Raw genomic sequence first — 26,452 nt, 5'->3', positions numbered from 1 at the left:
ATTTCAATATTTTATGGATTTAAAAGAGCATCTAGACATAATTTTGATCTCAACTAGTGTTTACCATGTGTTCTGTTTTTTTCTTTATTTTTTTGTTAAACTAAATACTTTATAATTTTACAGTGTTTTACAGCAAAAGAATACTATTTTAGTGACAGCCAAAACCCCTTTTTTCTGAGAGAATGAACAGCCAACATAACATCATCCTTCAGTTTTGCATCACGATCTGCTAAATGGGGAGATAGTTCAAAGATGACCCCCAATGTACTGACAGCACACATAGCATGTTTGAGCGGACATTTTGTGTATTTATATTGGCAAGACTGGTGTTTCATTTTGAACACACTTAAGCCCACATATTAGTCGGGGAAATCCAAGCCCTCACCTCCACACCTACAAAGCATCTTTTATAAAGATTTTCCTTTATACTCGATGTGTTTAAATGCACTCAGAGGGAGTGGCATGTGTCAGGTAACCTCACTCCACTCCTTAAAGACTGCTATATAAACCAGGGTGGTATGAGATCATTCACTAAAGGTGGAGGGTTGATTTTTCTGTATTCAGTGACAAGAACTGCCATCAACTACATCAGCCTGTGGAGCAATGTAACTATGATTTCAGAGGCAACTTGTTTTTCACTGCAAGTATTGTATGTTTGTCTAATTTCAAGTCAAGACATCTCATTACACTTAATACACGATACAATCACCTAGAAAACATGCATTTTACGAGAAATAGGGTCTTTTTGGGGGGAAGTTTTCCTTTGTCCCATTGACAGATTTGTCTAATTATTACAAGCAAGAAACATTTTTAAAATAGAATCCAGTAGCTTTTTACCTTGCGAGTCTGTAAGAATGGCAACATGGGATCCCAGAGACACCTTTTATCGCAGGGGCTACAAGAGCAGTTTGGAATATTTTGCCAGGTGGTTATCTGTCTGTCTATCTGCCTGTGGAGGGATTTTTATCAGTGTGTTGGCATTACAACTATGCAAGATGCAGTCACAGAACTTTACAGGTGACTAGTTGGGATCAAAATGAAGTGTGTTTTACCCGGTGTTCATATGCCTGTCTGTGGAAAGACTTTGTCACCATGATATTGTCACAACAGTGATAGGTGGGTGAGTGGGATGTAAAAAGGGGGGTGGCCCTAGTAAAATAACTCCCTCTGGACGCCCACAAGCATTTTAATGCATTCACAAAACATTTTCCAGTTGTAGTTGAGCTCGAAATGAATCCCAAGCTCGAAGATAGGTGTGGTCCAACCTATTATCACTGAGTACTCGTGTAATAATATTTACTAACTAACTTGTCACAGGTTGAAATGTCAACATGTTGACGGTCGCTGCAGCTGGTGTCGTTTTCTTCTTCTTTTTACATAAGTTGCATAAACTGTTGTTGTCTGAGCAGTGGGGTAGGAAGGGGCACCCTCAACAGTAAACACAATATTTATTCCCTGTCTGTGCATCTTTGGGGAGAAGTCGCTCACCTGCTGTTCTTTCTGAGGTTCCTTACACAGGGAGTTTCTCCTCATTTGATCTGTGGGTCTGAGGATAGAAGATGTTTTATACCATGAAGGGATTATAGGTGCAGTGAATTGGTATGCACGGTCAACTTCTGATTTATGATAATGGGCCAATTACATAAAATTGACTCGACTTCTGAACCTGAGAGGCTTAGCGAGAGATGTTCGCAGTGATGGATCAGTCGCCTCCATTCGTAATAATCCTCTTTATCCCACCACTTGATGTAATCAGGCAGCTTGTGTGCTGAACACTAAATGCTCACTAATATCTGGAACTTTTGCGGTTAAAAATATTTACTTTCTTCTTTGTGAGGAAGTGCAGACGACTCTCTGTCTGCCAAAGGATGTCTGCAAGAATAGAGAATATTTGTAGCACTGTGTTTTTGGGAGTCAAATGAGATTTCTGCCTCTTAGCGTCTAGTGTTTCAAGTGTCTTTGCAAGCCCATGCAGTTAGACAGTGTCAATAACAGAAGATCAGCATCCTTGGAAACCTTTCATGACTCTTGTGCAAATATCTTGATGTAATGACGGAGCAGGGGATTTCCAGGCATCTGCCCTCAGTGTGTTGTCTGTGTTTGTGTGTGGTGCAGGTTTTTGCAGTCATGTGCATCCTTATACCTGCTTGATCACTTTTTATTTACTTGCTCTGGTGACATCAGGAAGAACTCCACAGCTGTGTCAGAATAATTTACAGATATAGACATTCTGGGCACTTTATTTTCTTCACCTTTGCCTGTGTAAATGGGGGAAACCCCATTGAGAATTAGGTGGAATAGTTTGGGAATTTACTATTGGTTTAAGCTGAGTGTTAAATACAGCTCTGTAGCCAGGTGTCCTTTTGTGGGATTACTGGGAATTTACACAAAGGGAGAAGAACCCCAGCCTTAAAAAAACTTTTAGGAATCACTGGTCTTGGACAAGATGATGTGACTTTGTTATTTAAAAGGGCACTATGTAGTTCTGGATAAAAAAAAAACTCAAACCCAGAATTAAAAAAAAAGTACTATATTAATGTGGTAACAATATAAATTCAGAAATATATTTTTTCTGTAACACTGTTTGAAGCTAGAAAGTAAAATAGTATGAAATTGTGTTTGAGGTCAGTTAGTTTATTAAGTTTGTTTAGGTATTTAGGTATTCTTCTGATCATCATTTCTGTCTCAGTCCTACATAGTGCCACTTTTTTACAAGAGACAACTTCATGCATTGTATTCAATACTGAAAGCTGATTTTAAGGCTCAACAACGCTTAAAGTCATGCGGTTTTTGTTAAGTGAGTGTCGGGATATCATGGTGTTGAGTTCAATGGTAAGTTGAATGGTGACCGATTATTCACCTGGCCGATTACCAGATCCAATATTAAGCATTTTTTCTTATTATTAGAGTCAGTGTCTTGGTTTTTTTTAATATTGATTTTAAAATGCAATGATTTTAAAATACAAGCCACTAGAATGATCTGATGAATCTTGCGATGGAAGTAAAGCACAACATTTGCTTTCTAATGCAGTGGAGTGGAAATATTAAGTAACATAAAGCTGAAAATCCTCAAGAAAAGTATAGTACTTGAATAAAAACTAAGTTACAGTCAATCACTGAGTAGCACGATTGTATAACCTCTGCATGTATTGTAAGTAGTCAAGTGTAAACATGTTGCAAAACTAGAAAATAAAAGACTTGGATCCAAATGACCTTATTAAAAACTGGTTATATTTTTTTTCTCTAAAGTCAGAAAATGTAAAAGCATTTACAATTTACACAGTACTCATGGTATATCACACGGTACATACATACAGAAGGTGGTTTATGGCGCACCTCACTCAGACAAGAAACCAGCTCAGACAGGCTCTTCATTTTAGCCCAGTGAGTCTATTTATATCACTAGAGTACAGAGCAGGTCTTCGACTCTGGGAGCTAATGTTTCATTGAAGAACGGTTGTTTTTTAGCATCACTGTTACATAATACCTTCAGTGAAAACTTATTATACAAAAACAGTTCCCTAAGAATAACTTAAATACATCTATATGTGTTATTTAAGTGGTCGAGTAAGTTGTAGCTGAACAAGGCGCAGTTATGACAGGATGTAGTTGGCCTTTCTATCAAACCCCCCAGTGACTCATCTGTCTCACCACTTAGGGATTCGCTACCTTCAATCTGCTTGGCAACACAAGTATGGATGAATCTGACTGATTGGGAAACGGTGGAAGATTACAGCCAAAATGCACACACGCCTGCTCACGTGTCCTGTTCTGTTAAAAACCCTTTTGTTCCACAACTGCACAGCTTTCGTCAAAGTCTCTGCAATTGCCATCAAATCTGGGGCAAAAATGAGCCAGAGAAGGGCCTGACGTCTTTAAAGCCGGTGTCTGAAGGTTGAGTGTTCTTCTTTGCAAGCTCCAGGCTGTTAAGTTGTGGTGACGGACGCGTCATATTCATGTGGTGCTGCATGTCAATTTTGGAGCAAACTGAAAACAAGCAGACTGAAGTTTGCCGTGCGAACATTTCTCAGAAGCAGAGCTGCTTTGGAGGCAGAGTAAACTCTGTAGTTGGGTTACAGCATTGACACTCCATCATCCTTAACATGCTCAACAATGGGAGACAAAGATATAGAAGACATATAACTTTTTGTATCTTATTGGACCCCATTTGCCTCTCAAATGATTTCCCGATCAGCAGAGTCTCCACACTACAATGATACAAAAGACATCTTTTTGGTGATGATGCCACGATGTTGCTGTTGTATTGATGTCATATAAAGAACTGTAATAGACTGTCTAATTGTCCCCAGCAACATCCTGTACCCTAGATATGTTCGGATCTCCGAATTTGATTTGTATCATACCAACATTTCTAGAATAGTTCCCATATCACATTCAGATAAGATGTTTATGAGCTGACTGTCACATCAGGGGGAGGAGAGGCTGATGGTGGCGTTGCAGCTGGGTGAAAAAACAGGTATTTTTTGGCCAAAACATGATCTTTTCCTAACCCTAACAAATTTGTGTTTGTGCCTTAACATAACCTGAGCATAAGCACAGCGTTGTTGAAACATGAAAATATAAAATTAGCATAAAGAAAAGTACATGGCCAACATTTATTCTGCTAACTGGGTTGGTTTCCCCCCCAAAAGATAATCAAGTCATTCAGTGAACTCAAATTTCAGTGGGTGAAGTTAACTACTGTTTTCCTGCAGCCAAAGGAATTTATTAAACAGAATTGATATAGGCAAGTAAAAACATTTTTGATCTTAAAAAATGTCAAAGTATCAATTGTGATTGTATGTTGTGCACTGTTGCTGACAGATGCTGTTTCTCATAATGACAATATGTGCAGCAAAGGTGAAACATTGCATTGTGGTATTTTTAGCCAAAATAAATGTATATGGCAACGACACAACATCTTTCATTCCATCATGAGAGTTGCTTTTTATTTTTTTGCTTTGTTTCCTTTAACATTAAAGAGGTCTTATTATGCTTTTTTGGATTTTCTCCTCCACTGCCTGAAATGCCTGGTTTGGAGTTAAGCCTTTAGTTCCATAACTTATGTGTGTCACTATGCAACATGTGTGATATAAATATATTCATTTACACACACTCATATATAAAATATATATGATAAAATATACAAGGCCGTACCGCAGCCATGCTAACCAGCTGTAGTGGTGTTGTTTCGGATCAATTATAACGAGCAAGATGTCTCACTCCGTAGCTAAAGACGGAGCACTCAAGATACAGCGTGAAAACGGATGCTGCAGCAGTGCACCGTATGGGAAAAAATAATGTGTTTTTGAAGATTAAAGTATATAAACTTATTCCACTAGGACCCCAAAATAAAAATATGAACCTGAAAATAAGCATAATATGACCTCTTTAAATTAATTAAAAGCCAGCCGAGCCTGCCAGTCTGGCAAACGTAGCTCTCTTTAAGACTTTATCCAATCAAAAGCACAGTCGTCACCAAAATACACAGATAAAGTAGAATTAGCTCGTTGAGACCCAACTTTGAAACTGCTTTTTAGTGGCCTTTAGAGGATCTGCAGCTTTAAGGCACTTGTGCGTTAGCTTAAGGATCCGACAATTGCAGGATTTGGGCCTCATAGTTTGGCTAAATCTGCGATCATGAATGCTATGCCACCTCTGTCTCAGAGTTATACAGTAAGTTCCCCCCATATAATTCTCCAGGTAGATTCTTTGGCTGTGCACTTGAACCCAGACAATTATATGAGTAACACTGCCTCATAAAATGTTGCATTACTAAAACTACAATCCGTCGGACAGTGAAACAGGATGCTCTTTAGTGACAGGTGTCGCCTTGACAGTGCTGCTGGACATATTCCCCTCTCAGACCTCCAGGAGACTATGTGGTCGCTCGGGTGCTTGTGGGGGGTCAGACTGGAGGCGACAAATAGGCTTGTTGCACATCGGGCAGACGCTGCGGATCTCTAACCATTTGAGCAAACACCTGAGAGAAGGAGAGAAAGGAAAGAATTGTTAGCTCATTTTGTAATTTCAAAAGGAAGACAAAGTACCCCAAGTTAGACAGGTGGGGACGAGGAAGTATAAACTTAAGGAAGCAAAACAACAAATAGAAGGTCTGGGGGTTTACTGAACGGTTGTGAAACAGGTCTTAGCTGACATACATGCAGGATATTTGCCCAGCTCACACAGGAACAGGTACTGGTGGTGATACAGGTAGAAAACTAGGTCTCAGGTGCATAACTCATGCTCGTGTTGAAACGTGCAAGGACCTATGTTGTCAGGAATTTGCTTGTCAACTTCTGCAGGACTCCCTGAAAAAGTTGCTCAACATCTTTTTCTGACGTTTATTGCCAACCCTACTGTTAAAGTCCATGACAGAAATCCATCATGAGGTGGAATTTATGAGACATGACTTTCTCCAAGACTGTTTGCATCGTCAGTCTTAAACATGATGTATGAGCCAATTTACTGACCTGATTGTAAACAGTTAGACAAAATAATCCATTTCAGAGATTCTTCATTAACAAGTACAGACTATAATGATGCAAGAAAGTTTGCTGATTACCAATTAAAGTTGTATGACTTACTTCTTGTGAAAAGCATGGGAACACGGGCACACTCCTAGCTCATCCCGGCTGCGAAACTCTTCTAAACACACAGCACATGTTTGCTGAAAAGGGGGGAAATGACAAGTTGTAGACTCAGTTCATGACCAACGCTCCTGTCACCTTCACTATTTTCAGTTAATAAAGTATATCCTGACACAGTCCCTCAATTCAGCCATTATATAGCAAAAACATCATACATCCAGTCAGCAGCTGCTAACCTGTAATTCTCTACTAACATCATCACTAATACAACTTTCTGCCTCTGTTTAGCTCGTAGTCAACTTGTTTTCTTCGCTCTACTCAATTCTAATGATCTTACCCAGATATTATTACCTTCATCCTAACCAACATCACTCTTCATGCCTAAACAAGGCCAACTGAGCGGGAACAGTAGTGGGATCTAAAATAACGCTACTCGAGGGTAGCTGCTGGTTGCTGCTGTGTCTAGCTTAGCAAAACCTCCCATGATAAAGGGTAAAAGTAATTTCAACAAAATTTATAATATCGGCAATTCTTTTTCCACAATCTTGTAACTCACTGGGAATGTAAGCCTACAGCTCTGTACTGCTCTAAGACTCATTCTCAAGCTGGCCTTAAAAGTATAAAGTATTAAATAGAAATAGATTAACAAATGGGCAAAAAGCCAAAAAGTGAGAATAGTTCATGACTGTAATACATGATTTTGTCTTCATTAGTTAACTGCACTAAGTTTTTTCATTCTCTCTCTTAACCAGGCTAAATAGAACCACTTTTAGAAATAAACCAAAAGTTAATACAGTAACCTAAAATTATTCTGTCTTCCAGATCACATTCCATCCAAGCTTGAGGAAGGCTTATGGAACTAGATTTTTGTGTAGCTGTGTGGTTATCCTCTGAACTTCAGTGACCGGAGTGACTCAGACGTTGATTGCACGTGCAACATGCAATCAGCATCATGTGCATGTATTACATTTTAAGCTGTAATTGGATGACTTTGCAAACAGTAATGGTTAACATTGTTTGTTACAGGGGTAACTTTGTTGCATAAAGACGACTTTGAACACTTGAAATTTCCAATTAGCATCAGTCCTTCAAACTGTTTTACAACAGTGCGCCTCCCATCCCCCCCGTAATCAACTTACACCAAGCAGGCTCAGTTTCTTCCCCGCGCCTTTCAAAACAACCTGTTGATGAGAACAGATTTGTGAAACAATGCATGTAGTTCACCAGACGAGCAATTAATTAGGCTGAATTACAACCTGACACTCAAACAGGATATAGTCTGAACATACTACCTCGTTGTAGCCATACTGCTCTCTCGCGCCCTGTCGCCTGAGCCTGAGAAGGACATGAAACGAATATTACAACGTGATTTATAGTCGGAGAAATTCTAATGTGTGCTTGGTGGCTCCATATCTGTCTTGCTCAGGACATGTCTTGACATGCTGCATGAATCAGCTGAGATGTTGCTTCAAGCAGTCCTGGAATTCACACAATGTCAGATTCAAGTAACAGCCTGTGCATCTACGCTCACCGTAAGTAGATCTATAAGACTTTCAAGGACATGCCCTCCTATGAGCCTCCTGATGTTGTGCTCAGTGAGGTAGAATAAAATGTGTATTCAAAATTGAGATACACACCTTTTTCAAACCTTCTCAGAAATGATTAATTTTACAGATGTTCCAGGCAAATCTGGGGGCTTCCAAGCAGCCTACATGTCTTTGCCTTCACTATATAAAAGTAACGGCTTCAAATATTCCCAAATTCTGTTTTCAAAACTATTTTTCTGGCAGCCAAAAAGTTAACAAAGCATCACGCTTCTTAGCCTAGATAGATCTGAACAGGTTTTTCCAGAAATCCTGGAAGAACACTGACCTACTCCAAACCTGTCTGTTTTAGCCCTAAGCATCTTTTTTACCTTTGTGAACAGATAATCCAGTGAAGTGTTTCTTTGTGATACAATGAGAGACCTTTGCCTCAACCGATTACCCAAACCAACTGAATGTAGTTCATGAAAAATATTGAAACCAAGTCTCTGAATCACTTATAGAAGTTCAGTATAATGCTCTCTGCTAATACACACAGTCAGCCATCACAAGTTGTACATACTGTACTGAAGGTAGAAAGTTAGAAAAAAACTTCAGGGATGCTCTGACAGAAAAATACAGAATATTTCTAACTGTTGGAGAAGCAATAAGTTGCAAAAGCACGTTCAAACTTGACATTTCTTCACGTTACAACTTATCGCTTTTAACGTCAGTTTTATGCTGGGACAATGTTCTTGGTCTGGTCACATTTCTTAGGGTTGGGTAAGATAAGGAGCATGTTTCGGCTTAACTGGTTATGTCGAAAAAAACACAGACAAAAATTCTCCCAACATCTTGTGAAGAACATCCACGCTGTTTTTGACATTTTTAAATGCTATCAAGAAATGTGGTCTCATCTGACCGCAACACCACCATGAACTCCTCCTAATGACATGAAAGTCAGCTCACATGCATGTAATCTGAACGTGATATGAATACAAATTTAAAGTATACATGGTTTTCAGGAACGCACAGCGCCAACAATTTCGACTGGCAACTGGAACGTGCCAATACTGATCCAGCAGATCGATCTGACAACTGTGTGAATCCTGCACAGGAACTCTTACTAAGTTTTGTACCTAAACAGGTAGCAGCAGAAGATGAGGCTGAGCATGAGGATGAAGAGGCCGATGCCCAGGATGATGATATAGACGTTGAGTGGCAGGTGGAAGAGCTCTTCGGATGTCATCTTGCAGTGGGGGTCGACGTTCTGCAATGCAAGGTCACACAGACACCCTGAGAGGAGGAGACACATAAAGAAAGATGACATGGAGTGGATACAGGAGCAAAAGAAACAGCTAAATCAATGTGTTTAAGCTGCCTGGGAAGAATAAATCACATGGGAGTAAGTGTACACCACTAACAAAATGCAACATCTCATTCATGGTCTTCTTCTTCTAGTTATGAAAAAACCTCTGAAAGAGTGTTTAGAAAGAGGCATCTGAACTATCCACTTAATATGCATTTATACCAGTACATATATTCAGGCATACTTGTGTGGAAGCAGATTAAGATTCAATTCAAAATGTCCCACAGAGTTAAGTGTTGACAATTTTGACAATGGCCTTCAGACCGCATCATATCCATCATATTAACATATTAATGTTTTCATGAATGGTTGGTATTGGCCGGTATATGCATCTAAACACAGTGTTTTTGAGTTGAGTCTGTCCTGACACAAAGAACAAGACACTCATGAACATAGCCTGCTGTTGGTAATCACGCAAATACACATTCATGTTTTCAAATGTATTTTGAAGATATATGAAAATGTCATTTTAAATGCCAACAGGAAACAAAGCTACAGTTAGTCAATTCACATGTGAGGTCATCATGTGGTATTTACAAAGTCATGAATGACAAAGAGAAATTGGATGACTTTCCACACAAAGAGCATAAAGAGTGTTTCAGACATGGCATTTAAAGACTGAACCCATTTGAAAGCATTCACAGATTTAGCCACTTTGTTTATTGCTCAGAATGATCCAAGCATAAATGTTTTGCAAAAGTTCGAGGTGGTGTGGGTGAGCTTCCATTGTTCAGTTTATTCATGAATGGTCTGATTATTGAGCTGTTTGGGTGCCCGAGACAAAGACGCAGCATCAAACCTGAGAACTCACTCTCCTTGCACGCTCAAAACTGGGTCGACCACAACTTTGACAGTTTATTTTTGCCTTTCAGCATAATTTTGTGAGTTAGAATTACACAATGGATCAAATGACTAAATGTAATGTGACAGTTTTCACTCTTAGCATCCAACCCACAGATTCTTATCACCCAGTTACGCTGTTCCACTCAACTCCGCAGAGCATTTTAGCCTTTATCAGCACACTGTTTTGGTTTAGTAGTTTAGTTTTCCTACTCTTCTCAACCTTGTTTCCAGCCACAGCAGGAAGCTGTTTTTAGCTAAAAAACTCTGATAAACCCACTGCAACGAACAGCAGACACATTAGGTACTAGCTGGTAAACAAAGTGGACCATTCAGCAGCTAAATAGCCAATTATCAGGAGCTGCTGGAGAACAAAAGACCTGGGACTTGTGTCTAGATTCAAGCTTCAACACTTTATTGCCATCTCAATGTAACTGAATGGAACAACGTGCTAATGCTAATGTTGCTTTAATGCTAATGTTGCTCATGCCTGCTTGAAACACAATGTTGTGTTAAAAGCTAGTTGAACTGCGCCAGTGTCCAACACAAATTTAACAATTAATGCCGGTCTAAAGTTGCATTGTAGAACTCTGTTCAGAGTTTTCAAAGCTCTGGTGGTGGTTGTTAAGCTACAAGTACACAATTAATGGTCCCCAGATGGACAATAGGACACATTTGCGTGTACATGTACCCAAGTCTTCCTCTTGCAATAAACTCTTTCAGTCTTTGTGGTGCATAGGTCATCCATTATGCAGATATTTTCTGTAATCTGTGTCCGATGGTAGCATAATAGCCCGCTAAAGGGTCCTTGCCAGTGTGTTTTCATGGTCCACATATGTTTTCACATCAGACCTATTCCATACATTGATGTCTGATATCTAACAATTCCATACTTTCCCATCCTCCTCCTAAGGATATGGGGTAAAACTGTAGGAGGCAAATGTGGGCACGTTTTAGTATAACTTGTAACCCACTCCATACTGCAACTGTAAAGACTTGTGTTTGAAATTGCACTGTAATACTGCTTACACTGTAGGGTTTGAGCAACAGAAGTTTTTTGAACACTGAGATAAAGGTGAGATAAGGTCATGTATAGAATTGTGCAATAACAGAAGTTGAGGTGCATTATTTTTAATTCTGTTTAAATAAGAAGTACGTGAGGAAGTGGACGAAAAGGAGAGAGCTCCATAGAAAAAACCACTTCTGACTATTTTTTGCTGCGGTTATTTTTAAACTGTACCACTGAACTTGCTTTTTGTTGTTTGCTCAAAAGGGTTTCATCGAAGTGCCTGCCAAATCAGTGTCATTTAATGTAATATAAAATCACGATGGCATAAACCTATAGCAATTAGGATCACACACATTCAGTGGTTTTATCAAGAGAGAAATCTTACACATATTAACAAAGTTCATAGATCCCACAGCAAAAAGCACCTCTCCAATGCTGCAAAGCCCTTTCATGTGAACTTTTACAACCATCCTTGCGTCACACAGGAATGTGTTCCACTTGCTTCTTGGCTGAAGACTCGTCACTTGCTGTAGTTTGTGCTCTTAGAGAAATAAGTGATTTCAGCCTGAGGGGCCTGAACCGAGCACTTTTCATTCCACATCATGCATCAAGCCTTAAACAGCTGTAGTTAAATATTTCTTATGGTCAAGGGCCACAACTTGGCACACTGTGGCGGTGACCTCGTGGTTCAGGAGTCATTCTTTAATAGAATAGGGGTCAAAGCAGGACAGTTGTGAGGGGTTATGGGGGGGGGGGGGGGGGTTGAGAGAAGGTTTAGATGAAGGAGGAGGCAGCTGTAATCTTAGCACGATGTTAGTAAATCATTGATAGTGGAGCGCTAAACAGTAGGCCACTGTGCAAATGTATGCAGTCTGGACAGGACTGTATCTGAACACTGTTAAAAAGAAATAACAGCTTTGGTTTCTAAGTGTGAATGCGCAAGTAGTACGTTTGTGTGGAAAGTCCTTCATAAGTTTTACATTTAAAATCAACTAGTACTAGTAAAGACAGGCCAGTAAAAACAATCAAATATGTAAGGAAGCTTTAACATTAGCAGTAACACTGAGTGGGAAATATCTAATTAAGCTAACACAGCCAATGTCATTTAGCTATTAAGCTAACTCTGAGTTAACATTCTGTGTGATCATTTTTTGTTGTTATTTTGGTGCAATGAAATCAAAAATATTCAAAGTTCAAATTTTTTAAAAAAAAATAGCATTTTGACCAAGTTAGGCCCCTCCTTTTATCCTTAAACAATCACTATATGGAACAGTTAGTTCTGTTAGCTTACTAGCTGTTACACCTGGCAGTTACTTTGTGCAAATATTTATTAACCTCTACTTGCAAAATAGTGACTTGGCTGCAACTGCAGCTCTTTGAGTACACACGTCAGCCATGATGGGTTTTTTCACCATCAAGCCTTGTGTGAACCCAGGATAAGAGGCCAGAGAAGGACATCAGATCTCCACACCTCTAAATTCACCTCACCTGGACGCCTGAAGGGGAAACAGAAGCAACCCCATCCCCCAAACAGCCTGTGTGTTAGCGTGGCAAGATGAAAGTGCTGAGGTTGCGCTTTACTGGTGAAATGAGGCATGGCAGTAGGGGTGATTGTGGCTGAGGAAGACTGCAAGCATCTGACACTGTCTCCCAGTGAGAAGATGCAAACCCTATGCCAGGTGTGCAAAGCCCACGTGTTAGCACTGAAAAACAGCCTGCGCTTCAGTGTAGTGCAGTAACTTTTTAAAGTGGGCAAGCCAGAGGAAAAGTCTGAAGCTGACGTGAGCTGCGTCTATCCCACTATGTTCTGATGACCCAAAAACCTGGGGCAGTAAAAGTAAGGCATGGTGGTCCAAACATATATTGCCGTTACCACTGTTGGGTAAGACAGAAGTACGCTACGACAACTAGGAAATAGCGACACAAGACCGTTAGCTTGCGAGGTAGGCTGTTTAGCAAACGCTAGCAACTCATACTCAGCTATAGCTGACCAGCTAGTGTTAGCTAGCATTGCAGCCTGAACGGCACAAGCCTAGGTGCCTAGCACAAGTGTGTCGTCTGCCGTCGAAGAGGCAGTGGTAATGCAGGAACTTCTCATTTTACAATAGCACCAGTGGTTAGCTAGCCATTTCACTGCCATCACCAAGCAATATGTCCTTCTTGCTTAAAATGAGTTGGCATGTACTTGCCTGTATGTTTATTATTACAGTAGTGAATTCAAATGGACCTGATTTCAGCATGCTGGTGCTCCACCACATGCAGTTGGTGCCCTATTTAATTTTGTTTTGTTTTTTTTCGCCCATGGCCCTCAGACAGCTTCAGTACGGCACTGGTGGAGACTGTTTGAGGGCAGAGCGTATATGAAATAGAACTAGTTCAGGTCAAGTTAGTGATGTATAAATATCCACTTTGTAAACACATCATTACTTACTACATAATGTTGCAACTGGCCTACTGTACCTTTACACCACAGGATGGGACGCATCAGATGTGAGAGTGTTCGGCTGGCAGACCCAGAAGATCTTTGGGGTCGTGACCTCTCCAATACAACAAAGTCTGGTCTGCACAGGTGAGGGAGCTTTGACCGCCACGTCCACTACTCTTTAGTAACAGACGAGTTGATCCTGATAGTTGATAGAGTAGATGCGAGGTGAGAAAATCCTTGTGGTCTCGGGGTTAGCAGACCGAGCCCCAGTTCCTCATGAAGACACAAGACCCAATACAACATCTACTTCAGCTGAGAGTTAGTATGCCCAAAATCTGTAAGTGTATCAGGGAAAGAAATGAAAGCATTCCTGAGTTATCCTCAATGAAGGACAAAGAAAACAGTCCTGGAGGTGAACCTGTGTGCCTTGTGGACAAACAGACACCAATATAACTGTCAGCATGGGGAAATATACTCCGATAAATCCCATCCAACACTCTGGTTATGTACCTCTGGCCAAGCGCAGTCCTCCCTTTTTTGTTTTGTCTCCTCTTCAAAACATTGTCACGAGTCTCTCCTTCCCTTCCTCCTCTTCTTTTCCCGTCTCCCTCCTCTGCCCTCTCCTTTTAGATCTCCACGTCGCCTTCCTCCTGTCAGGCTGTGAAAACCTGCTGTGGCAGGAGAGACAAAGGGAAGGACATGGATGGGTTTCCCGGCAGCACACAGCCAGCAGGGCAGGCAGTGAGGCAGGCAGGCAGGCAGCCTCAGTGTTTCTGTGGAAAGCAGCGTTTCATGTCCTCCCCTGCTTTGCTGCTCTGAACAAAGAACACAAGGAGGTATACAGTATAACACAGGAAGACAATGCAGCTAATGTTAATTCAGATCCAGGCTCTCCTCCCTTCTCCTGTGTTTGCCTCTCACATTCACTCTCCTCCTCTCTCCTTCCTTGTCTCTCTCTTCTCCACTTCTCGTCTACAGCTCTCAGTTTGTAAACAGATCCCTGCTCATGTGATTCGCTGTCTGCATCGCAGCTCTGCTTTCACCGCCCCCTCCTTCCTCCTTCCTCTCCTACCTCCCCGCCTTCCTGCCCACCCTCCCTTTACCTCTCACCCCTCTGGGTTTTTCCTTCTACCCCCCTTCCTTTGCAGCTGCAAGCTATTATTGAAGTAGCTGCAGAGCAGATGGCAGACCAGCAGATGTGGAAATAGATGTAGAGAGAGGCTGTGATATGATGGTTGTGCGGTAGTTTGATTGATTACACACTATTGTGTATTTATGTGTGTATTTAATTGATACCAGCTCATGTTTAGACAAACTTCCTCCTTGTTTATAGAAAGATCATAACCTCATCTGATTCAGATTCCTGATCCATTCCCAGCGAGGCTGGATCATAAACAAGACACTCAGGGGGACCAGAGGTTCCAAGTTCACTATTTGGCTGGTAATTTTGTGGTCATTAATTAATTGTAAATATGTTTCATTAATATCACATTTTTACTAAAAATATATTTGTGCTGAATACACAATAGTCAGTGTAAAGTGTGGTGGATTGCCAACAGGGGCCCGCAACACACTGGTGCACTGGCAATGGGTCAATATATATAAATATTTAAGTGTCATCATAATTTAATCAGAGGTTTGTCCATGTTAAAAGAATATAACTGTTAACATAATTTATGATATGACACATACCTTGGACACTCTAGTGTACACAAAGGTAGTCAATAGGCTTTTTACCATATTTTCAATGCTTTGTCACGATGGTATGTTCAGACAGAAGTGTGTGTCTTGCGCATTTCCCACAAGAGGGTAGTGCTGCGCTGAGAAGTGCTGATACAGTACCTGAGCTACAGGTGAGGTGCCAAAAAGTGCCAGAAACAGATTTCCTACCGCATGAGTGCGCTCAACCTGTTGAAGCTGTATCGCCCAGTTTATATACGTCTACAGCTGCTTTTATCTGGATCAAACAGTCATAACTACACGTACAAATACCTTTATGTCCATGGTAAGCGCAAAGGTATGTCTATAATGTTTCTTGTAACTGAATAATCACAATTGTAGACAAAGTGTTTGCAGTTTATATCGTAATCAGGGAATGACTTTTACATGATCGCAGGCAATAGTATAGTTTACAGTGATATTATGTGTTTGTATGTCTAATACCTTGATTCAACCTACATTTGGAAACTAGACTGTTTTTGACATGATTTGCGTATGGCTTATGTATAAAATAAAGAACTGATCTCTACTGTGATTATCCCTATGACTGTCCATTATTTGACCTGCTCTGTGCCCTAGATAATAATCAATCCAGTCTTTTTACCTGTTGAAATACCTTTAAAGAGCCAATACAACTTATAAAAGGTTGTATTTCACCTGCCAAAAAGTGACAACAGCTCCTACCTTGTGACTGAAAGGTTGTCTCTGCATCAAACTGACTTGATTTCACTCTTGGTGGTTATACTTGAATGTCTGTTCATTTATGTATATACAATACCGAGCAGTGATATCAGTGAAGTGACGTGTCAACACAGAGCCCAAAGGATACTTGAAGACAACCCCCATGCCAGTAACAGTGTGCTCACCCTGCTGGCAAAACATATAGAAGTTTCTGATGCCGTACCACCAGACTACAGAGCGACTTCTTTCCTCCTCAACTCACCCTCTCAGTGCTCCTGTTAAATACACTTCGATTCAACCAGCAAATCTCTATGAGCATTTGGGAAATAGACCTTGACTTGGCAGCCCGAGGGTCGGAAAAGTGAGCTGGTGACAGGACAATTGCCCATCTGAAGCCCCAGTGTGGCAGGGGAAACCTGGGCAGGTGGAGGGAATGAATGAATAACACTCTCTGCAGCTTGAGCAACTATTGTTGACATGTCTTTGAGCAAGGCAAAACACAGATCTGCCCAGCAGCAAGAGGAGAATTTATATTTATATCTATTCATATTTATCGTATTAATAGAAAAGAATACAATAATGACTGAAAGACTGGTGCACAAGTACCGACACAAGTGAGTAATAATAATCAAAGATTAGTAAATAATTAGACGTAGACTTAGAGAGACTTTGGACTTTGTAGACTGATGCCAGCAGGACCACCTCCAGCTCAACGCCAGGAAGACCAAAGAGCTGGTGGTGGATTTCCGCAGGCACAGACAACCGCGCACACAGGTGAACATCCAGGCAACAGACATTGAGATGGTGACATCTTACAAGTACCTGGGAGTTCAACTGAACAATAAACTGGACTGAAGTGATCACACTGCAGCAACATAAAAGAAAGGTCAGAGCACACTCCATCTGCTGAGGAAGTTCAGGTCCTTTGGAGTGCAGGGGGCACTCCTGACAACTTTCTGTGACTCTGTGGTGGCATCAGCCATTTTCTGTGGCGTAATCTACTGGAGCAGCAGCATCTCTGAACTTGCTAATGAAATATCAGACTAAAACTTCCAATCATGTGCACGTTGGGTAAGATGGAGGCAATTTGGCCAAACAGACAGATTTTTTCTGGAGTTGCCTAAAAATAGAGCCATTTTGGGATGGAGTGAATCGGGAGATGTGAAGACACAAAACCTTTGAGGAGTGTTTTATTTCATACCAGGACATTATAACTAAATAGCTGGGGGCCTTAAGCACATAAATAGGTAATTTTGTGCAAATTAATCTAAAAGCGCCAAATTTGGCACAGATGTAGCTCAGGTCATACTGAAATAATTTAGCTAGGGCGCCGGAGCCATCAACACTAAGGGCCAAGATGGTGGCCAAATCCAATGTGGCCGCTGCCCAAAATGGGTTCCGACTAACTTTTGAACCACATGAGCTACAAATACAATTTTGATGTATTTTTCATCTTAACTGATCATGGGAAACACATAGGAATGTTTATGTTTATGACCCAGTATATCTGGATGCCTTAATCCTCCAATTCCAATATGGCTACTGTCCAAAAAAAGCAGGCTGTGAAACCACGAGTCCTAGCATTCATGAGGATGTCCCTTTGACAAACACCAGTCACCCAAACACAGCTGCAGACCAAGTAATACCCCCTCATGGCAGCAGCACTCCTTGATGGCAGTGCGCCCCCTGCAGGACAACGCGTCTGCAGCACTGCAAAAACTGCTCAGAAATGACTTGAGGACAGTGGGGAAGAGCTCAAAGTGTCAACTTGGCCTCCAGATTCCCCAGATCTCAATCCAACTGAGCTTCCGCTGGATGCAGTCTGAGCCAAAAACGATCCATGGGGGCCCCAACATGGATGGGAGTTGGTTCTGGCGCATCCCGTGGATGCTCAACTGGATTGAGATCTGGAGGATGAGGAGGCCAATTTGACACCTTGGGTTCTTTGCCATGACGGGGTGTAGTTGGTCTGAACAGGGTTTGGGTGGGTGGTGTCTGTCAAAGAGGCTCCACCAGTGACACTGTACTGGCTTCTGCCAACCAAAACTGTCGGTATTCAACGACCTGTGAGTGAGACTCGACTGTCCTCTAGAATCATTTACCGATCCTAGAGTATTAATGAACAGCAACTGAAAAATCTCACACTTTCTGCCTTTAATTTTTGCACCTCCATTGCACTGACCTTGTTGGACCAGGTGTCTCTGCTCTACAGGTTTGACCACCATACAGGTCACAGCTGTTCCACTTGAAGCTGAAGTCCCACTGTTCACCTAGAGAGAGGAAGAAGTCATTTAGTATAACATGAGGACTACATGCGTGTGTGTATATATATATATATATATATATATATATATATATATATATATATATATATATATATATATACATATATATATATACACACACACATATACATATATATGCTAACATGCAAACCTGTCTGTAAAAACACGACGATTAAATGACCCAGGCGTCTTTGTAAGAGCCTTCTAGTGTTAGTACCCGGTTCGCGTGTCCTTACCCCTTAATAAAGGCAGCTAAGACGATGCTAACATGTTTACCAAACCTTGCACTGCATCTCCAACAACTTTAAAGTTGTAAAGTTGCTAGTCAGCTAGCTAGCTAGCTAGCATAACATAACCACTCACTTCAACTGACCAGCAAACGTTAGCTTACCACATTTCATGCCGATTTTACCAAAACTAATGACTTCTTTTGAGAACGTGACCTACATTTAATTAACTGTGCGCTATTCATGTTATAAACAGGGCAGAGAAAAAACGGCCAAAATCACAATGGAGTTTGGTGCACCAAGCAAAACATAACGTCCATAGCAGTGTTAATTGAATGTAATGGGAGGATTATGTTAGAGCCGAATTTATGTCAACATTTAACAGTTAAATGGGATGTCTTCAGCTTCCTGTTGAGAGTTATTTCAGAAACATTTGATGTAAAAACAAATCTCACCAACATGAGAGGGAGGCTGGCTCCCTTTTAACCCACGCATATGAAGAACTTACTGGGATTAGCCAAGGCATGAAGGTATGTGGAGCTCTCTGTATGAAGGAAAATTACCTGGGCTTATTACCTGAGATCTGTACAAAATAACTGATCTGTACACCTCATAAACAAACATGAACACACCTGTACTGAGCAGCTAACTGTACACATAAAGCAGATTCGTGCAGAACAGATGACTTACCATATTCGTGTCCTCAAAGAAGAGCAGTTCGGACCAGAGTGAGAGGCGACACTGAGGTGTTGGTTCAGAAAGTTAAAGTTCAGATGCAGAACTTCTCATTTCAACCATCACAACAGAGTTCTCATAGTCCATCTCCTCAGGGACGGCAGAGCCTTCAGCTTTCTCGCATTTCTTCTTCTTCCAAACAAAATAGATGGCGATCCCAACTTATATAAGAATCACCACAGCTGTTCGCAGACAAAGTATGATCAGTGACTGATCTGTTCAGATAAAGAGACACAGAAATCAAGAGTGGATTTTGACTTAAGCACCATGGGTCATCTCTGCTGGAGGAAGCAACAGTTTGATTAAGGAGTGGAGGGTTTGATGGACATCATGATGTTACTCTTCTTACCCACAGAGGACACCTCTGTTACTGTGATTGTGGTCGGGGTTGCTGTTGGATCAGTACGCTGGGTTTGGCTGGTTACAAGCACTCTCTGTGATAAGTGCATCCCATTGGATAAGCTGCAGTCAGTGAATCTGAATCCTACAGAAAAGAAATAGAAAGACAAGTGATGTAAGCTAAGCTTCAGCATTATAATCATCAAACTGTTTTCCGCTCATCTTCTCACTCACCACAGGTAGACATCCGACGGACATGGTTGCTGACTGAGCAGACCAGTTGTCCTGAGACGTCTTCTCTCAGAGTGATGTTGTTACTGTCTATTTCCAGAGAGGAGCTGAGCGTCTGTCAGTGTGTGTCCATCTAGAGTCCAGCTGTACTGAGGACTGTCCCCTCCCTCAGAGGAGCAGGACACCCTCATCTCTCCCTGGGACAGACACTCAGAGATCAGCAGGACAGAGGACATAGGAGCTGAAGGAAACACACTCACATCAATTTAGACATTAACATGATCTTGCTCACTCTGTCGATACAAATATATAAGGAATAAATATATAGTTTAGCGATAAAATTAGTCATGTATATTGGTCAATGTTAATTAATCCCTTGATAGGCAAAGAAAGTTATTTACCTCGGATGTTCAACTTTAGAGTTACAGGCTTAAGTTTGTATTCTCAAAATCAAAGCTTTTCAGAATATATTCATCCCCATCAGTCCTGCTCAGGTTATTGATCCTAAATGTTCCATCACTGAGAGTAAATGAGGTTCTGGTTTGCATAAAAAAGAAGAAAAATCCATGGCAGTTCTCAGCTTCCATGCTCAAGTATATTTTTCAGTAAAACATTGTTTTTAAGTCTCTTTCAGTCACTTTAAACTGTGTAAAAATGTTTTTCAACACTTTTATTTCTTATCTATGGAAGCCGAGAACGGCCATGGATTTTTCCTCTTTCTATGCACTGTTATCTCATGATAACGACTTATGTCGCGCGAACAATGAGATGTAGGGCCCATACTACAGTCAAAACTTTTTTTTTGGACAGCGGCCATATTGAAATTGGAGGATTAAGGGGTCCAGATGCACCAGGTCATAAATATTAACATTTCTATGTGTCTCCCATGATAAATCAAGCTGAAAAAGATATCAAGTTTGTATTTGTTAGTCATGTGGTTCAAAAGTTATAGCTGGAACCTTTTTTCAGGCAGCGGCCATATTGGATGTGGTGGTCACTTGCTCTGGCGCCCTAGCTAAATCATTTCAGTATGACCTGAGCTACATCTGTGCCAAATTTAGCGCTTTTAGATGAATTTGTGCAAAAATGTGCTTAAGGCCCCCAACTAAAAGTGGTGCTGAAGGATGATAATAACTCTGTGAAAATTCTGCTTAGAGCTGGCAGGAAGGCCTTAACAAGAAAACTGTCTCAAGACAAACTCACCCGGACACAGACAGTAGTTAGACGTAGTGATGATGATGGTGAAAAAGAGTGTAAGGAGTTGAGTTTAACAACATGGGGGGAAGGGACAAGGCTTAGAAAAAACGGCATCAACACCATATAAACTGCATTGATAATAATGCATCATAAAAACTGATGATGATGATGATGAAAAATGCTTCCCCTCTTAACGTGGCACTTGGGAAATGTTAATGTATGTGAAGAATGAGCAAGTGACGTTGAATGGAAGAATCAGATGGAAACTGAGCAGAAACTTAATCTGTAGGCGGATTGACTACAAAATAAAAGTGTTATTCATCTTTTACTTACTTTATTTACAAGCTGGATATTAAAATAGACAATGATTCCCCAGAATAAAGCAGCTGACTGAGATCCTGTTAAGGTGGCACATCCAGGTTTCTCAAAACAGGGATACAGTTTTCTCCAAGGTTCGTGTTTTTGGGTTCTGCTCTCATTGGCTTTGCAGATATCGAGCTATAGGTGATTGCATCATGTGATGGCCACAGCTTTCACATGCAGAGAGGCCTACAAAATAGATGACTTTATATTTTCCAAAGTGTTAATTTTAACAGGTTCAGGTGAATTCCACTGAAGCTGTTCCCTACCGTTCAATCCCAGTATAATAGCAGCTGCAAGCTCATCGATGCAAATGTCATTTTGTGATCTGCCAGTGTCATCTAGTGGACAAATAACCTGTGTAGTTCAAATTCAGTTAAAGTTGCAAAATGTCAGCAAGGTGTAGGGGACATTTGGTGACCTTTCAATTGATAATAGAAAACCATGGAAATCATCTTGTGTATGACTCCTCCTGTGGACTTTGTAGAATGTCGTAAACATGTCGTAAACATAAACATGTCATAAACATCAAAGCATATAAACCTTTTCTCGCAAAAAAGGAGTACAATTTGGTTTCACGGTATGTGGGATTATAAAGAAGCGTCTATTCATATTAATCTGTCTGCAGTGTGCTTGATGGGAACTTGGAGGCCACAGGTTACACACACAATGTGCCAAAACAGCAGGCAAGTGGCTGTGTATGACTGGCCTGCAACAGGTGCCAAATGACATTTTTCTTTATCTTTATCCTGGAAGACTCTTCATCAGGTAAAACTATCAACTGTCACTGATTAAAAATCACAATTAAGTGTAACGTAAGATTGGCGTATACAAGTGAGTTAAAATCGTGTCAGTGGGTTTAAATCTACAGACAGTGAATAGGTCATTTATAGGCGACATACAGGAGAACCGCCTGCTGGTGTGTGTGAGTACCACAAGCGTTGCACAACTAATGAAAATGAATCGTTTTACATTAAACACTTTTACACAGGAGCTGTTCCGACATGGAAGAAAGGCACAGGCAAAACTAAAATAAAATTAAATGATGGCTTAATTTAATTCAGCTGCTTTCATTTCAGGGTACAAAGCCAGTATTTAGTTATTAGTAACACCTGTGCTTTTCCCTCTGCAACAAGTCAACATGTCTGATGTGAAAAAGACAGATGCCATCAGGTGAACTGAGAAAGATGACAAGTCAAAGACAAGAATTAAAGTATTCAAATCAGTAAAGACAGAGTTGGACTGGCTTTTTAAATGTTACATTTAAAAAACAAATATTGTTGGAAGAGCTCTGTGGTTTACAGGAACGTATTCCTATGTGGAGGATTCAGCAACATGTCGTGATTGTTATTATTTTGTTCCCAATGAAAGCTTTGAGTGTAACAGATAAATTAGACTTGCCTGGTTCAATTAATTGTCTGTAACCTGTCTGTAGGAATATGATAGTGAATTTACTTTCTCTTTTAATAGGTCAAGTTGTTAAGGGTATTATCTCAAGATCAGGAAGAGAGGTCAAAGTAAATTTTAACCCCTGAGGAGTTTCAAGGATCATCTAAAAACGCGGTTAAGGGTGAAAAAGAATGAAGAAATGAAGAAAGAACGTGTTAAGATTGTGTTTTGAAGCGACATCTACACTTGGTGCACTAAAAGACAAGCTGGCTAATGAGCTCACAGAGGGTGAAAAGGGAGAACAGAACATGTTGTACAGCACGTTACAGCTTGTTAAACTGGTAATACAGAACGCTATGTAGAGTTCCATTCTGAATTAAAAGCCGGTTCCTGCAAGGTTCTCTGTCCGCACACCGATTTAAACTACTCTTAGCTTCTGTTTGGTGAAAGGTTAAATTTTGGATTGGACAAACTCACCCAGAAACCCAGTGCCCCTTTGTGAGTGTAGAAAGACTTCAATATCCTTTTGGAGGCAAAACAACGGTACAGCACAGAACATATAGACACATTAAAAGCATATCAGACAGACAAAAAAAATCATGTATGTCAAAAAAAAGAATTGGTAGTATACTACACATCCTCTATGTATACTTGTATTTCACATTCCCTGGTTCATGTATCTCCCGAGACTCCCATGGCTTACGCATCTGAGTTAGTTAAGAATAAAATTTTTTTTTGCTGTGCTGGTTTTGACCTTGGAATATCTATACCTACGACAAGGAGGGAGTGGCTGGAACTCCTATGAAAATGTGTGAGATGTAGTCATGCAGACCCTCTCAGCCAGCCTGGTCATATACTGGTAGTTCAGCTTTTTGATTCCCCATGGTTTTCCCCACGGTTCTTTGTAATTTTTTCCTAATTTGTAACTGTGATGCTGGTCGCCACAGTGCAGCACTCAACAAAAACACAACATCTTATCTTATCTAAGCCCAAAAAAAAAAAAGGAGAAGCCTTTGGCAGTAAGTGCCTCGATGACTCATTTAAACCTGATACAAGTGTCACAAGTTTAAAGGGGCATGAATTAACACGTTCTGTGAGTGCCTAGCAAATTATTTTTTTTTAGAAGGGAGAGAGTGGGAGAGAAATGAAGAGACAGACTGAGAAAAGAAGAGCATATGTAAGTAAGTCATATATAGAAATGATGAATGAAGCTCAGCAGTAGAGGGGAATCCATAGCCATATTTTGTTTGTGAGTTTGTGTACTTTATATGCTCAAAAATACATTATGGCAGTAATTTTGCTTTAGAGTAGAGCTGCAGGGTATGCTAAAAAAAAAAAAGACATGACGCTTATGTTGGCCAGGACATCTCTGCAGCACGACAGCACTGCATTATAATGCTGTGTTGTCACATAGCTTCTCACATACTGGATATTGCTTCCTATTGTGCAGCCTCACTTTAAGTTCATTCGTTTCCTATAAAAATCCCCAGTAGAGGGAGCTCCATGATCACAGGACAAATGCAGTGCTTTTATACTCTTGCAGTTGCAGAAGATGGCGCTGTTATTTGTTGATATAGTGTCCTGGCTAAAGCATGGACTGGAGTGGCAGGCTCATCAGAGGGCAGCTGAGAATTCTTGCCTTATTTCGCAGAAGTTATATTCTGCACTATCACCAAGTATAAGCACATTAAATGTCTCTACGCTTTTAAACAGACCTTAATATATAGCTGACATGTTGACATGTTGCTGTGTGCCAAAGTGGTGTTAATATGCAATACAAATTCAGTTGCGCACCACTTTTCATTCCCCTTTCACCGCTGAAGTCTCGTTTACTGAATACTCAGGCACTGGGTCAACAGCAGTATGAGCCAGAGTGACAAATTACATGTTTTTTTAGCTGATTGCCTCACGGAGGTCAGCACCCTAGTGTGGTGCAATGATAATATATGTAAATGCACTACCATGCCCTAACCAGACAGAACAAGATTTAACCAGCCCACGCCTGACACAGTGCTGCTTACCTCCAAACTTCACACATGTGTAACAATAAATTCCAGCACTGCACTCACAGCTCAGTGCTGTCGACAGCGAGGGCCTGGAGGCTGCCGACTCCCGTTGAACAAAATATCTCTGAATGACATGACACAGATTTTTATGGTTATTTATTTATAATTATATCATACTGATGTAAACTTTACAGAGTACAACCTACTTTAATTGAAAGGAAGCAGAGGTCATGGGAAAATAGAGTTGAAGTTTATGCCTTATGAAGATCCGTTTTTATGAATGACATGAGTTTATTATGTTGTTTTAATCACTATGACTTCACTGCAAGTGACTACACCTGAGCCAAACATTCTCTGGAGTGAATGTTTATTCCTGAGGGTCCACATTCATAAATTTGCAGATGTATGTTTATTTGCATTCATAATGTATAGTTTGAACATTTAGCACTCACATTTTTGTACGGCAGATTGATTTTAAAAAAATAACAGAAGACTATCCTGCATGTTTGTTTGGTCTGTTTTGTTTTTAAATCTAATATCACAGCCAAAATCACACGCATGGACAACTGTGAGCATACAGTAAATGCAAATGGTAAACCAAAATATTTAAAGCATCTAGTGGACACAGCACAGTGTGATAAAGATCTATATTAACAGGTCACTATGTATATTGTAATTGGAAATTCAAATTCAGAATTTGAACTGATTAGACAAGATGTTCTCAGAGGAAAATAAGGTCCACAGAACACTGTTCGAAGCTCCAAAGGTGGCAGGGTCTGCCAAATATAAACAAAGTAAAACAGTATGAAATTGTGTTGTCTGTTAAGGTTAGTTTGTTTAATCAGTGATGACAATGAAGAGAAAGACATAATACCAGTCAATGTAGATCCTTCTCATTGTTCCTCAAAACTACATAGTGCACCTTTAACGCCTCATCCCACATGCTGTATGTCTTAGGCTGAACTTCAAAACACTCAAAACGCTTTTCCTGAAAAGTTGACTGACTTGTTTGTGTCTTGGAAGTGTGTATCTTCTTGCAAGAGGTGGGGACTCTAGGAATGTGGCAGCACAGGGGGCAAAGCAAATGGCATTCATGAATCAACACACAGATAACAGGCTTTGAAATCTTGTTTGTTAATAACAAAGTCTTGGATACAGGTCGACTGTCTTATGTGCGGGGCTGATCCAAGGACACACCAACAGCGCATTGATACAGTAACTTTAATTCCATAGAAAAGGTATGATTACTCTGCCCCTGATTCATACATTAAGATCAGAAATCAACTTGTAATGCATTGCGTGCATTAGAGCATGTGCTTTGAGCTGATTCATTATAATGCACTAGTTTTAATGACTAAAATGTGCAACAACTAAGAACAAGGTTTAGCTGCAATTACACTGATATGCATGTCATTGGCTTTCAGGTGCAACACAACAGAAAACAGAGCTGAGGAGACTCGGCACAAACAGCATTTGATCAGCACACCACTTAAATATATCATAAATGATTCGGTACATGTTTCTGCG

The 26,452-nt window shown here is 40.5% G+C and overlaps 1 protein-coding gene across 12 annotated transcripts; it reads right to left on the bottom strand.

Annotated features, from left to right (window-relative positions):
* Window positions 1-3,196: 3,196 nt before the first annotated feature.
* On the bottom strand, window positions 3,197-25,646 carry LOC119033200 (RING finger protein 122-like). 12 transcript variants are annotated; one of them, XM_037122971.1, is made up of 11 exons: window positions 19,977-24,044; window positions 19,753-19,887; window positions 19,359-19,618; window positions 18,339-18,426; window positions 13,792-14,571; window positions 9,253-9,409; window positions 7,883-7,925; window positions 7,730-7,771; window positions 6,588-6,670; window positions 5,833-5,983; window positions 3,197-3,987 (listed from the first exon to the last, which is right to left on the bottom strand). In XM_037122971.1, exons 5-10 carry the CDS (start codon window positions 13,814-13,816, stop codon window positions 5,863-5,865), a joined length of 471 nt encoding a protein of 156 aa, XP_036978866.1. In that variant the 5' UTR covers window positions 13,817-14,571; window positions 18,339-18,426; window positions 19,359-19,618; window positions 19,753-19,887; window positions 19,977-24,044; the 3' UTR covers window positions 3,197-3,987; window positions 5,833-5,862. The 12 variants fall into 12 exon arrangements, with proteins under 12 accessions (XP_036978866.1, XP_036978861.1, XP_036978864.1 ...); XM_037122966.1 differs by lacking the exon at window positions 3,197-3,987 and adding an exon at window positions 19,177-19,212 and having other exon boundaries at window positions 5,798-5,983; window positions 19,977-23,757; XM_037122969.1 differs by lacking the exon at window positions 3,197-3,987 and adding an exon at window positions 19,177-19,212 and having other exon boundaries at window positions 5,798-5,983; window positions 13,792-14,427; window positions 19,977-23,757.
* Between the last annotated feature and the right edge of the window lie 806 nt (window positions 25,647-26,452).

Source organism: Acanthopagrus latus, chromosome 15 (genome assembly GCF_904848185.1).
Source record: "Acanthopagrus latus isolate v.2019 chromosome 15, fAcaLat1.1, whole genome shotgun sequence".
Classification (NCBI taxonomy): domain Eukaryota; kingdom Metazoa; phylum Chordata; class Actinopteri; order Spariformes; family Sparidae; genus Acanthopagrus; species Acanthopagrus latus.
The sequence above is the reverse complement of the archived record's forward strand: the minus strand, read 5'-3'. Positions and strand labels throughout refer to the sequence as shown.